The sequence below is a fragment of the Myotis davidii genome, unplaced genomic scaffold (assembly GCF_000327345.1).
Source record: "Myotis davidii unplaced genomic scaffold, ASM32734v1 scaffold646, whole genome shotgun sequence".
Classification (NCBI taxonomy): Eukaryota; Metazoa; Chordata; class Mammalia; order Chiroptera; family Vespertilionidae; genus Myotis; species Myotis davidii.
Genome location: NW_006296801.1, coordinates 420,587 through 436,152, shown reverse-complemented (window position 1 = coordinate 436,152; position 15,566 = coordinate 420,587). Strand labels below are relative to the sequence as shown.

Here is a 15,566-nt window from a genome sequence, read left to right as displayed (position 1 = left end):
TTTCTCCCACTGAAGCTAGGGAAGGGGAGAAAGGTTATTTATAGAATCCCTAGGTTTTTGTTCCGTTTACTTTATTTGGCTCACTTTTTTTCTGGTTATTTTGTTTCGAAAGTTTATAACCTGACTATGTTTGCTTAGTTATCAGGTAGAAAACTTGTGTCATCAGCTGTTTCCCCCAATATCACGCCTCATGAGGATCCTTCCCATCAGTTCCTGCAGCAGAGCCTTGAAAGGGTGTACAGTCTTCAGCACCTGGACCCTCAGGGAACCCAGGAGCTGCTAGAGTTCACCATCAGGTGAGGTAATCGTCCCTTTCCTTTGACAGTTAGCATTGTTGTTCTGCTCTGCTTGACTGTTTTGATTTTCATTGTTGGTTACAGGCTAGTTTTTCTGACTCTATATAGGCCAGTGGTTCTCACCCTTCCTAATGCCGTGACCCTTTAATACAGTTGTGGTGACCCCCAATTTCATTGTTACAAATTGAACATAATTAAAGCATAGTGATTACTCACAAAAACAATATGTAATTATATAGGTGTTTTCCAATGGTCTTAGGCAACCCCTGTGAAAGGGTCATTTGACCCCCAGAGGGGTCGCGACCCACAGGTTGAGAACCGCTGCTATGGGCCAATGCTCACACATGATTTTATGATCTGCTTATATTTGGATTAGGTTGGGGTTTGAGCATGTTATATACAAAGAAAAACTCTTTCTGTACATGACCAGATTGATGATTAGTACAAAACTAGAAAGAGTTACAAAGAAGCTGTTTTTATCTGTTCCTTTCCTTGTATATTATTTATTTATTTATTTATTTAAAATATATTTTATTGATTTTTTACAGAGAGGAAGGGAGAGAGAGAGTTAGAAACATCGATGAGAGAGAAACATCGATCAGCTGCCTCCTGCACATCTCCTATTGGGGATGTGCCCGCAACCCAGGTACATGCCCTTGACCGGAATCGAACCTGGGACCTTTCAGTCCGCAGGCCGACGCTCTATCCACTGAGCCAAACCGGTTTCGGCCCTTGTATATTATTTAGGACTAGAGGACCAGTGGGTCCCTCAGCCCAGCCTGCCTCCTTTCATAGTCCGAGAGCCCTCAGGTGATGTCCTACTGACGGCTTGGGCCCGCTCCCCGGGGGGTAGGGGGTGCAGGTCTAAACCACAGTCTGGCCTCCCTCTGCGGGAGGCCACTGGGCTGATCAGGGGAAGGCACTGCCCCCAACATCCCACTGCTGCTGCCACTGCCACTGCTGGCCACCGCAGCTGCCGGCCCTCGGCCCTCACAGCCACCAGGGTGTTTTCATCAACATGGATTCCAGTGCCTTTACCACAAAAAAATGACAACTTTCCTTAGGCATTTTCAAGATGTACCTTTCATAGGCTATGACATTTCTTTCTTTCTTTCTTTATCCTCCCTGAGGATATTTTCCCATTGATTTTTAGAGAGCATGGAAGAGAGAGGGAAAGACATAGAGAAACATAACATGAGAGGGACACATCGATTGGTTGCCTCCTGCATGAGCCCTGACCTGGGCCCACAGCGCAGGCCCTGCCTCTGCCGCTGCTGGTCTGGCCCTCCCCCAGCGCAGGCGCACGGAGGCCCCTGCCACCCCATCCCCAATGCTGCCCACACAACCTCCTCCTGTCTGGTCGACCCATTACAGCATCCCAGCCTAATTTGCATATTACCTCTTTAGCCCCGCCCCTGACACTGCAAGTCCCTGCCCACCCACACCTGCTGTGCGTGCAGCCTGCTGATCTGTCATTACTGTGATGGCGTCCTGGACAATTTGCATATTCCTTTATTATTAGTATGGATAAGTGGTGGAAAATGCGAAATAACAATGGTTTAAACAGGAGAAAAGGCTAATTCTTTCTCATAGACAGGACAGAGTTGAGATGGTCATCAGGGGCCTAGGCCTAAAGCTTCAAACTCTATCTCCTCTGTATTCCTGCAGGAAAAAGGAAAAAACAGGAGAACAGCATTATTTCTACCCTTACCCCTTTTAAAGCCACTTCCCCAAAATTGCATGTTTTAAATTTATTTGCATCCCATTGACTAGATTTTGATTTACATGGCCATATCTAGCTGCAAGGAGCTAGGAAATGCAGTCTTTATTCTGGGTGCCCAGTGCTTATTTAACATTTAGTGACTCTGTTACTCAGGAGGAGGGGGAGGATATTGGGGAATAACCAGCAGACTCTGCTAATCTTTTTTTTTTAATATATTTTATTGATTTTTTTACAGAGAGGAAGGGAGAGAGACAGAGAGTTAGAAACATCAATGAGAGAGAAACAGTGATCAGCTGCCTCCTGCACATCTCCCACTGGGGATGTGCCCGCAACCCAGGTACATGCCCTTGACCGGAATCGAACCCGGGACCTCTCAGTCCGCAGGCCAACGCTCTATCCACTGAGCCAAACCGGTTTCGGCGCTGCTAATCTTATTAGAATGTCCTGAATGTTATGAAAATAATTGAAACCCATTTGTCTTTAGCAAAAACAATATCCATCTGCTTTTGTAAATAAGGTTTGATTGAAACACAACCACACTTTTAGGTACTGTCTGCGCTGCTTTCATGCTATAATGTCAGATTTGAGTAGTTGCTGCAGAGATTGCATGGCCTGCAAAGCCTAGAATATTTACTCTCTGACCCTTTATAGAAAAAGTCTGCTGACTCTGAAATGATACCTCAGTCACATTTAGAGCCACTCTCTGAAGTTGTTGGCCCTGAGCTCAGGAAAATAAGCTCCACTTCTTGACTCAACCCTATCTAAATAAACATAGGTTTTGTCTTTGACAGTTTTTTAAGTCCTGTTAGCACTAAAACAAGTACAAAATGCACAAAAGTAAGCTAATATCAGTTGGCTGTAAGTAGGTGCTCAGTAAACACCCTTTGATTTTGAGTGATCCTCATGATCTGGGTCTTATGAGGTAGTAGTCCTGCTGGGTGTCTGGCTGGTCAGACCACTGTTCTAGTGCTGTGGTCAGTCCTGGGAACTATGTTTCTAACCTGAGTGTATTCTGAGAGGATGGCCAGATGGTGAAAGATTCAGAAAGGAAAGCAGTGGTGCCATACTTACTGATGACCTATAATGTTTTACAAACATTGCAGGTAGATGTTCCCTTGTCACAGAGAAAAAATGGAAATTTGGGGAAGTGAAGCAATTTACTAGGAAGTAGCAGAACCAGGATTTAAATCTGTATTTGTTTGACTCTAAAATTGATTTTCTATGATAGGCAGCAGTGAAGGAGATTCTTTTGAAAAATTATCAGTATTTTGTACTCATTTTGCATTTTCTAACATTCGTTGTTATTCCACCAAACTATTAAGAGACATTAATTGTAAATTTGATATTTAGAGATTGAAAGAAATGTTTAGTCATAAACATTTGATTTACACATCCAGTCTTTTTTACTGTCTTTTAGCAGTGATTTCAAAATGAATGAATTCTGCTTGTGTGAACTTTTTAAAGTTTTTTCCTTTCTATTGAATTTATAGGGGTTCCATTGATTAATAAAACTATATAGGTTTAAGGTGTACAGTTGTATAATACCTAACTGTATATTGTATTATGTTCACCATCCCAAGTCATGTCTCTTTCCATTCCATTTACACCCCTCCCCCACCCTTTTACCCTCTCCTGCCTCCCCCCACTCCCTCTTCCCTCTGGTAATGACCATGTTGATGTCCGTCTATGAGGGTGTGTGTTGTTGGGTTTTTTTTTCTTAATTTCTTTACCTTTATTACACAGCTCATTCCCTCCACTCCCTGCTTCTGACAGCTGTGAACCAGTTTCTATTTCGGGGTTTTTGGTTGTTTGATTATTTTGTTCATTAGATGCCACATATAAGTGAAATCATATGGTACTTTCTCTGACTGGCTTATTTCACTTAGTGTAATACTCTCCGAGTCCATCCAAGGCAAGATTTCCTTCTTTTTATGGCTGAGTAGTATTCCATTGTGTAGGTGTACCACAGCTTTTTTATCCACTTACCTATTGTTGGGCATTTGGGCTGCTTTCATATCTTGGGTATTGTAAATAATGCAATGAACATAGAGGTGCATATATTCTTTTGAATCACTGTTTTGGGTTTCTTCAGATAAATCCCCAGAAATGGAATTACTGGGTCATAAGGTAGTTCCATTTTTAATTTTTTGAGGACCCTCCATACTGCTTTCCACAGTGGCTACACCAATTTGCATCCCCACCAATAGTACATGAAGGTTTTCCTTTCTCTACATTCTTACTAACACTTGTTGTTTGTGGATTTATTGATGAAAGCCATTCTGACAGGTATGAGGTAGTATCTCATTGTGCTTTTAATTTGCATTTTTCTGATGATTAGTGACAATGAGCATTTTTCATATGTCTATTGGCCATCTGTGCGTCCTCTTTGGAAAAGTGTTTATTATCTATTCTAAAAATTAAAAGTTTTAAATTAGTAATCTCAGCCCCCAATACAACTATTTTATCTGTGTGTCATTTTCTCTTTTCTTGTCTACAGGCAGGTTTTTTTCCCCGGTGGTACAAAAATACTTGCCCATCGTATAAAACACTTGGAAAATAAAGCCTAGTTGGGAGTAGGCACTAAAAAGCCCCTGAATACCTCTATCCAGAAAACCACTTTGCTCTATTTTTCGCCAGCTTTTACATGGTTGAGATCATATATTTTATTACCATTTTATATTTTAATGGTTATAGAGTATTTATTTCATTGACTGGAAATATAGTAATGTTTAAATTCCTCTACCATTGAATATTTAGTTACTGGATTTTTACTATAATCACACAGTGAGTATTATGAGGCATGGAGCATTTCATTTCTATTGAAGATTTTCCTTAGAATTACTTCTTAGCATAAAGCTACCAATCAAAATATTTGACTATATGTGTGACTTTTATAACAGAGTACAATTTCACTTTCCAAAGAATTATATCAGCTTAATCTACTATCCAGTGTGAGCGAATCACTTCATTATAACCACTCAAGCATTGGATGCTGTTTTAAAATTTATGACCAGTTTGCTAGGTCTAAAATGGTAAAATGCTTTGATGTGACTTTTATGTTGCTGTTACTATCCTTGTCCTATGTTTGGCTTGTTTTGTTTACTCTAGGGATCTGCAAAGACTTGGAGAACTTCAGTCTGAATTGGCAGGAGTAGCTGACTTCTCGGCTGCCTATCTTCGGTGTCAACTTCTTCTCATCAAGGTTGGTTTGGACCAGTTGTTCTCAGCCTTCTGGCCCTTTAAATACAGCTCCTCATGTTGTGACCCAACCATAAAATTATTTCCATTGCTATTTCATAACTGCAATGTTGCTACTGTTATGAATCGTAATGTAAATATCTGATATGCAGGATGGTCTTAGGTGACCCTGTGAAAGGGTCATTTAACCGCCAAAGAGGTCGCGACCCACAGGTTGAGAACCGCTGGTTTGGACTCATTGTACTTTTGAGTGTGATGCTAAGAATACACTTTAACAGATCTGGCAGAGTTTGAGGCCATAATTGGAAAAATATATGGCCTTCTGCAACCACAGCAATGGAGAATTATGTATTCTGTGGTGTAATTGTATTTGGCTCTAATTAAATAATTGTTAACTCTAAGAGAAATTTGAATTTTTAAAATTTGGTAGCATTCTTTCATCATTATGTAATTAGAGCAGATCAGGTGCATAATCATTTTCTTTAGAATCCCAAGGATTTTCATTGTTTTTTTAATACTTTGATTAGCAAAGAACTTATATGAACTTTTATTTTCATAATTTCACTTCATCAAAGTAAAATTAGTCAGAGGTTGATTTCCTTGCTCTTAAAAAGGCCAACTTGCTGGCATTTCATATAAGGTAGATGATATATACGTGTATATATACTATATATATTCACAAAATTTGTACTCAAGAGACTGTTTCAGTTGGCAGAATTGGAAACCAATTAAATGAGTTCAGTAGCTTTCAGCTTCTGCAGCAGAATGCAGAATTCTGCTGTAAATTTAAACTTAGGATTTAGGAGAGCCCTTCTTACTGATAAGCCTTTATCTTGGCTTCAGTTCCAAATGTTAGTCTTTAAAGAGATTAATGATAGTTATTTAAAGTCAGAACAATTGGAAAAGTTTCTTATTTCCCATTGTAAGATGTGTGAGCTTAGGATTTTGCAAGTTTGTGTGTGTGTGTGTGTGTGTGTGTATGTATATATATATATATATGAATGTGGGTGTGTACACTGAAGTGGGTTGGGATTTAAACAACCCTTGTTGAGCAAGATAGATTCTTTCAGTCATATATGCTTGCATAACCACTACCACAGTCAATATATAGCACATTTCCATTGTCCAAAAATGTTCCTTATGCCCCTTTGCAAAATTGATAGCTTTTCCAAGCTTCTGTGAAACAGGGCTAATAATAACTTGACCCAGGTAAGGACTGGTAACCAGCAATAAGTGTGAGTGCTCTTGGCCTAGGGTCTAGTCAGTGTGTAGAGAGTGCCTTGTCATTGTTGGTCATTTTCCTCCTTCTGTGGCTTGTTATCTTCTCCATGGGAATACAAGAAGGCCTTTGAAAAGAATCTACTTTTCTATAGTAAGAAATGAGAAGAGTTTACTCCTAAAAAGAACACAGAACTATGTTGTTTACTCAATGTCATGGAGTGGCAGGGTAAGTAAGGGACCCAGACTCAGAACCAGAGCAGGCAGGTGTTTGGTAATCGGGATGAGCTAACTCAGCTGTGGCACATCTACTCCCCAGTATATTCTGTGGTCAGTAATGATCATCACGAAGAATTATATAACAACATCACAAAATACGTAATGTTATGCACCAAAAAAGATACAAAATTATTTCAGCTTTCTGACTACAACTATATAAAAATATGCATTTGAGAAATGATTGAAAGCAAATATTCAAAAGCAGTACCTCTGATAAGATAGTGTGGGTTGGGTGATTTAAAGATTTCTATATCGATGGTCTAGACCAGGGGTGGGCAAACTTTTTGACTCGAGGGCCACAATGGGTTCTTAAACTGGACTGGAGGGCCGGAACAAAAGCATGGATGGAGTGTTTGTGTGAACTAATATAAATTCAAAGTAAACATCATTACATAAAAGGGTATGGTCCTGCCAAAACCGGTTTGGCTCAGTGGATAGAGCGTCGGCCTGCGGACTGAAAGGTCCCGGGTTCGATTCCGGTCAAGGGCATGTACCTGGGTTGCGCACACATCTCCAGTAGGAGATGTGCAGGAGGCAGCTGATCGATGTTTCTCTCTCATCGATGTTTCTAACTCTCTCTCTTTCTCCCTTTCTCTCTGTAGAAAATCAATAAAATATTGATTAAAAAAAAAAAAGGGAATGGTCTTTTTTTTTTTTTAGTTTTATTCATTTCAAACGGGCCGGATCCGGCCCGCGGGCCGTAGTTTGCCCACTGCTGGTCTAGACCTATCTAATATGATGGTCACCAGGTACATGTGACTATTGAGCTCTTGAAATGTTGCTTGTTCAAATTGAGACGTGCTGTAAGTGCAAAATTCACTCTGGATTTCTTAGACTTTGTGTGAAAAAAGCATGTAAGCTATCTCAGTAATTTTTAAAAGATTGATGGCATAGTGAAATGGTGTTATCTTGGATATATTGCATTAACTAAACTATACTTTTAAAATTAATTTTACCTATTTCTTTTTACCTGGGGGACAATATTCGGTGTATGTGTAACCAGAATTCCCAAAGGAGAGAGGAAATAGGAAATTAGCAGAAAATTGGGAGGGGGAGGGGAGAGGCTAAAAAAGCACTAAACACAAAAATACCTTAACTAATAATAATAATAATAATAATAATAATAAAAAATGTGACTACTTAAAAAAATGTGACTACTAAAAAATGTAAAATTACCTACATGATTTGTTATGTGTTTCCATTAGACAGTGCTAGTCTAAGTTTTTTGTAATGCCATTGGATTGTTCTATAATTAAGAAGGACTGTGGAAGTTAGAGACTATAGCAGAGGTTAGACAAGAGGTGAGAGGTGGGCCATATGGATGGATAGAAGAGGAGAGAGATAGAAGGTGAAATCTGTGGCTTTACATGTTAGTTTTGAATAGAAATCTTGAGAGAGGGTGTAAACTAGGAAAGCTATGCCGGTAAGGTGATGGGGCTGTTCAAAGAATAGTGAGTGTGGGGCAAAGAAAAAGAACCACAGTCAAACAAGAAGGGTTTAGGCAGTCAGGGAACATTGGCTCTGGGAACAAGAAGGGCCCAGAGCCTCGGAAGGTGGCTTGCCTAGACATTCTGGTAAGACCTTCATGGCTCCTGTACTCTGCTTGCAAGCACTGGGCCAGGACATATGGCCTTTGGGCTAGGAATTGGATTGAATAGGGAAGAATTCAGTTAGCTCAAACCTTTGGTTTCTTCTCTGTCCATAAATGGGGCTGATTGGCTTAAAGGAATAAGACTGAGAGGAATGCCTGGCCAGTGTTGCTCAGTGGTTGAATGTCGACCTATGAACCAGGAGGTCAGGATTCGATTCCCAGTCAGGGCACATGCCCAGGTTGCAGGGTCGATCCCCAGTAGGGGGCAAGAGGCAGCCGATCAGTGAGTCTCTTTCATCATTGATGTTTCTGTCTCTCTCTCCCCTTCTCCATTCCCCTCAGAAATCAATACAAAAAAGAAAAACAAGACTGAGAGGAAGTCCTGATTATGATCGATTTTCAAAGCAAAATAAACATGGCAGTCTCAAATGATATGCCAGTCTTTGTGATCTCTGTGTTCTGTCTTCTCTCCTCTCCTGATTTGTGTGTAGGCCTTACAGGAAAAGCTGTGGAATGTGGCCGCCCCTTTGTATTTGAAGCAGAGCGATTTGGCCTCAGCAGCAGCAAAACAGGTAAGCAATTAAGACCTTCTCCTCCATAGATCTCTGTCCAGGAATTATCTCATTCAAGTTAGAGCCAGAGGCTTTCACACTTCATCTTGGCTCCACAGATCTGATGTGGTCTCTGCAGCCTCAGCCTGTAATGACAGAAGTTAGTGATAGGAGAAGCAGCATAATTAGGGGTCACAGCACTGGTTTTAGAGTCAAGGGACCTGGGTTCTAAACCCAGGTATGCCTCTGATTTTCTGGGTGATATTGACCAGGTTACTTAACCCCCCTGGTTTTTTTCTCCTCTGTAAAATATGGCCATTCTGTGAGATATTTCTAAGATTCTTTTGTGTTCTAAAATATCATAAGTTAGTATTTCAGATATACTAAAATCCAATAAAAACTATCATGAGTCTTCTATCTGAAAATGAAGATGAACTCATTTTCAGGTTATTTATATTTTTAGCCTCTACCATCTCTTAAATGTTAAAAGGTTCTTATGGTTCTCCTCAGTTCATTAAGGAGCATTTCATTTTATTTGCTTTGAGCTTATTTCTTTCTAGCTTTGAGCAATTTCCCTTCATTATTAGGTATTGGGATTTAGTGAACTCTTCTGGATAGTGAACTGTACATAACTGAGTGATTGTGACCAATTAGAAAGCTACATTACAATTCACTAAACAATTTCAAGTTTATTTTAATTAAACCTCACAATAATTCCATTAGGCAGGAATAAGTATTAAGCTCATTTTATAGCAAGGTTAAATTCATAGAACTATAGGTAATATAGTCTGGGACTTGAGCCCAGACCCTCTGACACCCAGAGTCTGTTTTCTTTCCACTACTCTGTTTAATTTCCCATCTGATCTAGACTCCCTCTCAAACTTGCTATGCAGCTTATTGTAGGGGAGTAGAACTCAATGACTGGAGTGCCAGAATGGACCATATTGGGAACGAGGGGAACAGGGAGCAGGAGTCTGGAAGAAAGAGGGGAAAGGAATTACAAATCTGTGTACCAGATACTGTGTTAAGGTCTTTCCATGCCCCATTTAATCCTTTTCATTTTCTAATGTTGGTCCTATTTCTTCTGTATGTACAGATAGGGTAACTAAGGTACCATATAATTAAACATCTTGTCTTCCTTTTACTCATAGGCAAGCCTGGAGTTATTTCTTTGACCCCAAAGCTTTCATTTGGGTGGGAGTAGCTGATTTGGCTAGAATGGAACAAGAGTTTAAGATGCACTGGGCCTGAGCTGAGGTCGTAGATGTTGTTTTCTGCACTTATCCCAAACTCCATGCCTGTAGGACAGTTTGTCTGGATGACTAACAGGTGGTTCATGGTTCTTGATGCTAAATTCTTGAGGGCTTTTCTTGGGAGTTTGGTTTTTATATACAGCATATATTCATTTTTCCCCACAGCACAGTGAGTTTGGGTTCAGGGTAACAAGTAGTGCTTTATAATTTTATCTGTGATTAAACTTTCATATTATCCCATCATCAATTAAGATGATTTTATTACCAGAACAGAGCCTTTTGTTTTTCAATTGACAAAATAATTTATTTTCTCTTTTGCAAGACATGCTATACAGTTCTCTCAACACATTAATTTCTCTCCAATTATGTTAATTTATCTCAACATAGGCACTTAAAAATGTCAGTTCAGAATTAAAATATAGGCATGAAAAAACCCCTCAGTTTAGAGTTTCACCTACAATTCTATGCTGTTCTCAAGGAAGACTTGATTTGTGTGTGTGTGTGTGTGTGTGTGTGTGTGTGTGTGTGTGTGTGTGTGTTAATCCTCATTCAAGGATAATTTTCCATTGATTTTTAGAGAGAGTGGAAGAGAGAGGGAAAGACAGAGAGAAACATCGATGTGAGAGAAACGCATCGATTGGTTGCCTCCTGCACAAGCTCCTACCAGGGCCTGAGCCAAGGAGGAGCTTGCAAACAAGGTACATGCCCTTGATCTGAATCGAACTGGAACCCTTCAGTCTGCGGGCTGATGCTCTATCCACGGAGCCAAACCATCTAGTGCAAGACTTGATATTTTCACTGATCATTAATTACCTTTTCTTTATAGATCATGGAAGAGACCTACAAAATGGAGTTCATGTACAGTGGTGTGGAGAATAAGCAGGTGGTGATTATACATCATATGAGGCTGCAGGCCAAAGCCTTGCAACTTATAGTAACGGCACGAACTACTCGAGGGTAAGATGTGCAGCTAGCCCAAGGGGGTAGTACGATCCTTTCAAAGACATTCAGAGATCTCACCAAAGTTAATAAGTAAAATGATATTTAGGAAAGATTAGCTAAGGGATGTTAATATACTCTTTTTCAGTATCCCAAGTTCTGTTCTCGGATTAGATTAGGTCCCTGGAAAAACCTTCCAGTGGCTCTTTATTGCCTACAGCACAACATAGAACTTCATCTGGAAGCATTTGTATTGTCCTTGATAGATTTCTTTTTGTTTGTTTTGTTAATCTTCACCCAAGGATATTTTTCCATTGATTTTTAGAGAGAGTGAAAGGGATGGGGAGAGACAGAGAGAGAGAAACATCGATGTGAGAGAGACACAAACAAATTGATTGGTTGCTTCCTGCATGTACCCTGTCTTGGGCTGGGGATTGAGCCTGCAACTTCAGTTTATGCTCTTGACCGGAATTGAACCCGGGACCCTTCAGTCCGCAAGCTGACACTCTACCCACTGGGCCAAACTGGCCCGGGCTTCATAGATTTCTTTTAAAATTTAGTACCAAGAACCATTTTTTCCTCTTCTAAAGGGAATAGTAAACTTTCTCCAAGGCAGTAAAGACTACCTTGTTCAATTCCTGACCTCTCCACTTATTAGTTGTTTGATTACAGTCAGATTTTTAAACCTCTCTTTTGCCTCGTTTCTTTGTCTGTAAAATGAAAATGATGACAGCATCTGTCTCATGGGGGTTCTATGAAGAATGAATTGGAGCCCAGCCTGCATAGCTCAGTGGTTGAGCGTTGACCTATGAACCAGGAGGTCACAGTTTAATTCCAGGTCAGGGCACATGCCCGAGTTGCTGGTTCGATCCCCAGTGTGGGGTGTGCAAGAGGCAGCCAGTGATTCTCTTTGCACACTGTTTCTCTCACTTCATCTCTGAAATCAATAAAAATATATTTTTTAAAAATGAATGAATTGGACAATACGTGGAAAAGCACTTAGTATGGTACTTGGTACGTAGTAAGAACTCAATTTAATGGTAGCTATTAGACTTTGTGATAATGAGAAGTTGCCATATTTCATCAATTAAAAAATGCACAAGTTTTAACTTCTCTGAAACCAAATATTTTGATGCTCTGCCATAGTTTGAAAGTAGGTTTTTTGTTTCTTGTTTTTTTATAAAATAAAAATGCATCTTAAGAATGATGGCATCATAGATTTGATACAGTACGGTATTTATGTAACTTGTTGCCAGATTGAAAACACATCGGATGCTCAGTACAGCATTTGTTTCAGCCTACATGTGGTACAGAGAAATAAACATGGGTGTTTAAGTAAGCACTGAAAAATATTAGGTCAGAAAGAACATCCCAAATATTATTTTCTTTCTTCACTTATCTTGATGGTGCCAGGTAGTAATTTAATCTTAGAGATATCCATATAGTCATTTAACAAATGTTTAATCTCTACTCCTCAGTCACATCTGAGAAAAGATAGGTGCTTATGATGCCATCTACACTTCTTATTTAAAGAAAGTAGATGTATTTTTTCAGTTGATATGTGATTATTGTAAAAATTGAAATATTGCAGAGAAAGTGAAAGTTGTGTGTTAATTCACCTATTCTTGAACAACTGTAAACAGACTTTTTTCTAGCCAGATAGATGTGTAGACTGTAAATGCATGTGTATTAACATAAGTCAAATTATAAGATACTTTGCTGTTCTGCCTCCTTTTCTTTTCATCCAACAATATATTTCATCTTTCCGTGTCGTTATGTAAAGATTCTAATATATTTGGTCTTTACTCATGCTGTATTATTTTACATTTTTTATTTGTATGCATTCCAGCTTCTATTTTTCTTTCTTAATTTTTGGTGGATCAATTATTTTCTTCTTCCAGGGGTTTAAAAATTCTGTGCCCTAACTATAACCTATTCAAGTGAAAGGCAGGACATAGTAGTTAAGAGGGCTGTGGTACCTTATTGAATGGGTTCAGATATTGACTCCACCACTTGCAAATGTAGTGAGCTTGGATAAATTACATAAACCTTCTGTCCCTCAATTTGTTCCTCTAGTAAATTAGACTGGGATAATAATAGTATCTGCCTCTCTCTCAGGGGGTTATTATAAGGATTATTGAATGTTATATATAAAGCCTTTAAAATATTTCCTTACACATTCAGAGTAAACACTTGATAAAAGCTCATATTAGTTGTATAAATATTATTTTCACTATTATATTTTTAATAAATCTATTGAACTTAGACTTATTGGCATAAAACAAATAGAACTTATGATCGTCTCTATCAAGATCACCTTAGATCAGAATGAAAGTTTTAATGTGATTTTATTTGTCTCATACTATTTAATTTGGAATTTGGTTTCAGCTTATTATGTTTTTAATAGTGACCATGTGCACATATTCGTGCATGTTGAAAGGAAATTAATTAGAAGGTGGCTGGCAGGGTGGGACTGGGAGAGATGGCCCGGACACACCCTGAAGCCATCCTTCCATGGTCCCTTCCCGGCTGGCCGCACCTGTGGTGGTGCCATGGCTCGAAGGGCGACTGCAGAGGGATCCCTCCGGCAGGTGGGGTCCCTCGGTCTGGCATGCAAGAATCAGGCCAAAATCGGTTCTCTGACATCCCCTGAGGGGTCTCGGGGTGTGAGAGGGCACTCAGCAAAGTTGCTGTCATACAGGGTGTGGAACGCAAATGCAAGTGTGCGGTAAACCAGATTCAGGCTGACAGTGCCCCAGCAACAGCATAGCCCACAGCCAAAGGTAGAATCACATGGCCCTGCGGGGAATAGGGTTCCCTCCTCTCTGGTTTCAGGGTGCATCACCCAAAAACTGCCACTGCCAAGTCACTGCAGCTTGGCAGCTCCTGAGTTGAGCATCTATCCCTCACTGGTCAGTGTGCATCTTAGCTACTGGTCAGATGGACACTTAGTATATTAGCCTTTTATATACTATAGGCCCGGTGCACAAAAATTTGTGCACTGGGGGGGGGGAGGGTCCCTCAGCCCAGCCTGTGCCCTCTTGCTGGGACCCCTCGGGGGATGTCCACCTGCTGGCTTAGGCCCGCTCCCCGGGGGATCGGGCCTAAACTGGCAGTCAGACATCCCTCTGGCAACCCGGGAGCCCTCGGGGGATGTCCACTTGCCAACGAGGACCAGGCCTAAGCTGCAGTCGAACATCCTTAGCACTGCTGAGGAGCCTCTCCTGCCACCACCGCTGTGCTGGCAGCCATCAGCCTGACTTGTGGCTGAGCAGAGCTCCCCCAATGGAAGCACACTGACCACCAGGGGGCAGCTCCTGCATTGAGCGTCTGCCCCCTGGTGGTCGGTATGTGTCATATTGATCAGTCATTCTCAGTTGTTCTGCTGTTAGGGTCAATTTGCATATTACTCTTTTATTATATAGGATAGAGTCCTGGTGCATGGGTTGGGCTGGCTGGTTGGCCCTGAAGGGTGTCCCAGATCAGGGTGGGGGTCCCACTGGGGTGCCTGGCCAGCCTGGGTGAGGGGCTGATGGCTGTTTGCAGGCTGGCCACAGCCCCTTCAGGGTAGGAGGGGGGTCCCACTGGGGTGCCTACCAGCCTGGGTGAGGGGTTGATTGCCGTTTTTAGGCTGACCATGCCCCCCAGCAACCCAAGCTCCCAGCCTCTTCATTTTTTTTCTGGGATTTATTTATCTTCTATAATCGAAACTTTATAGCCTTGAGCGTAGCCCAGGGCTGGCCAGGGCAGGCGGGAAGCTTGGCTTCCTCCATCACTTGGGGCAACCCAAGCCTGCTGCGCACTCCAGTTCCGTGGCCGATGCCATCTTAGTTGGGTTAATTTGCATACTCACTTCTGATTGGCTGGTGGGTGTGGCTGGTGGGCGTGACTTAAGCATAGCGGAGGGATGGTTAATTTGCATGTTTCTCTTTTATTATATAGGATATTATTATTTGATAACTTTTATCTGAAGATTTTGTAGACCTACTAGTATTCTTGTTGCTTGTACCTGTCAACTCCTATTCATGATGGAAATCTTGGGGCCACTGAGGACAGAACCTGGCACACAGAGGGTGACTCACCCTATGTAGCAGAACCCCAAATTTTCTGATCCTATCACCAAGCTACTGTAAATGCTAACCAATGCAACCCCTGCCCTGTTACCACAAAATAGAGTTTGAAAGAAACTCAGGCAGGGATGTGCTGGGCTTGAGGAGGGCTGGTGCTTGGATCTCAGACTTAAACCTCAGCTTGAGATGGGAGGGGCAGGCCTCTGGAGTCACAGAAGGTGGTGCCCAAACCTTATTAAAAGTGCAAACCAGGATTAGCAGTGGAGCCAAGTCACTAATCAGAAGCAGGTAATCAAGGAGACCAAAGTGATTGCCAAAGAGAAAGAAGCAGACAAAACCAAATTCAAAACCAGAGGAGGGGCCAGGCCCACGGTGTCAGGATAATGGATGACGGTGGATCAGCTTGACTTGGACTTTGAACTTTACTGAAATCACTGCAGTTGCTTAT

The 15,566-nt window shown here is 41.1% G+C and overlaps 1 protein-coding gene across 1 annotated transcript in view; it reads left to right on the top strand.

Annotated features, from left to right (window-relative positions):
• The window catches only part of INTS4 (integrator complex subunit 4), an 81,371-nt gene that overhangs the window by 50,202 nt on the left and 15,603 nt on the right, over positions 1 to 15,566 (top strand). Inside the window, 4 exon segments of the mRNA XM_006772517.2 lie at positions 139 to 296; positions 5,128 to 5,221; positions 8,797 to 8,877; positions 10,936 to 11,066. Of these exon segments, the coding sequence (XP_006772580.1) occupies positions 139 to 296; positions 5,128 to 5,221; positions 8,797 to 8,877; positions 10,936 to 11,066 (464 nt within the window).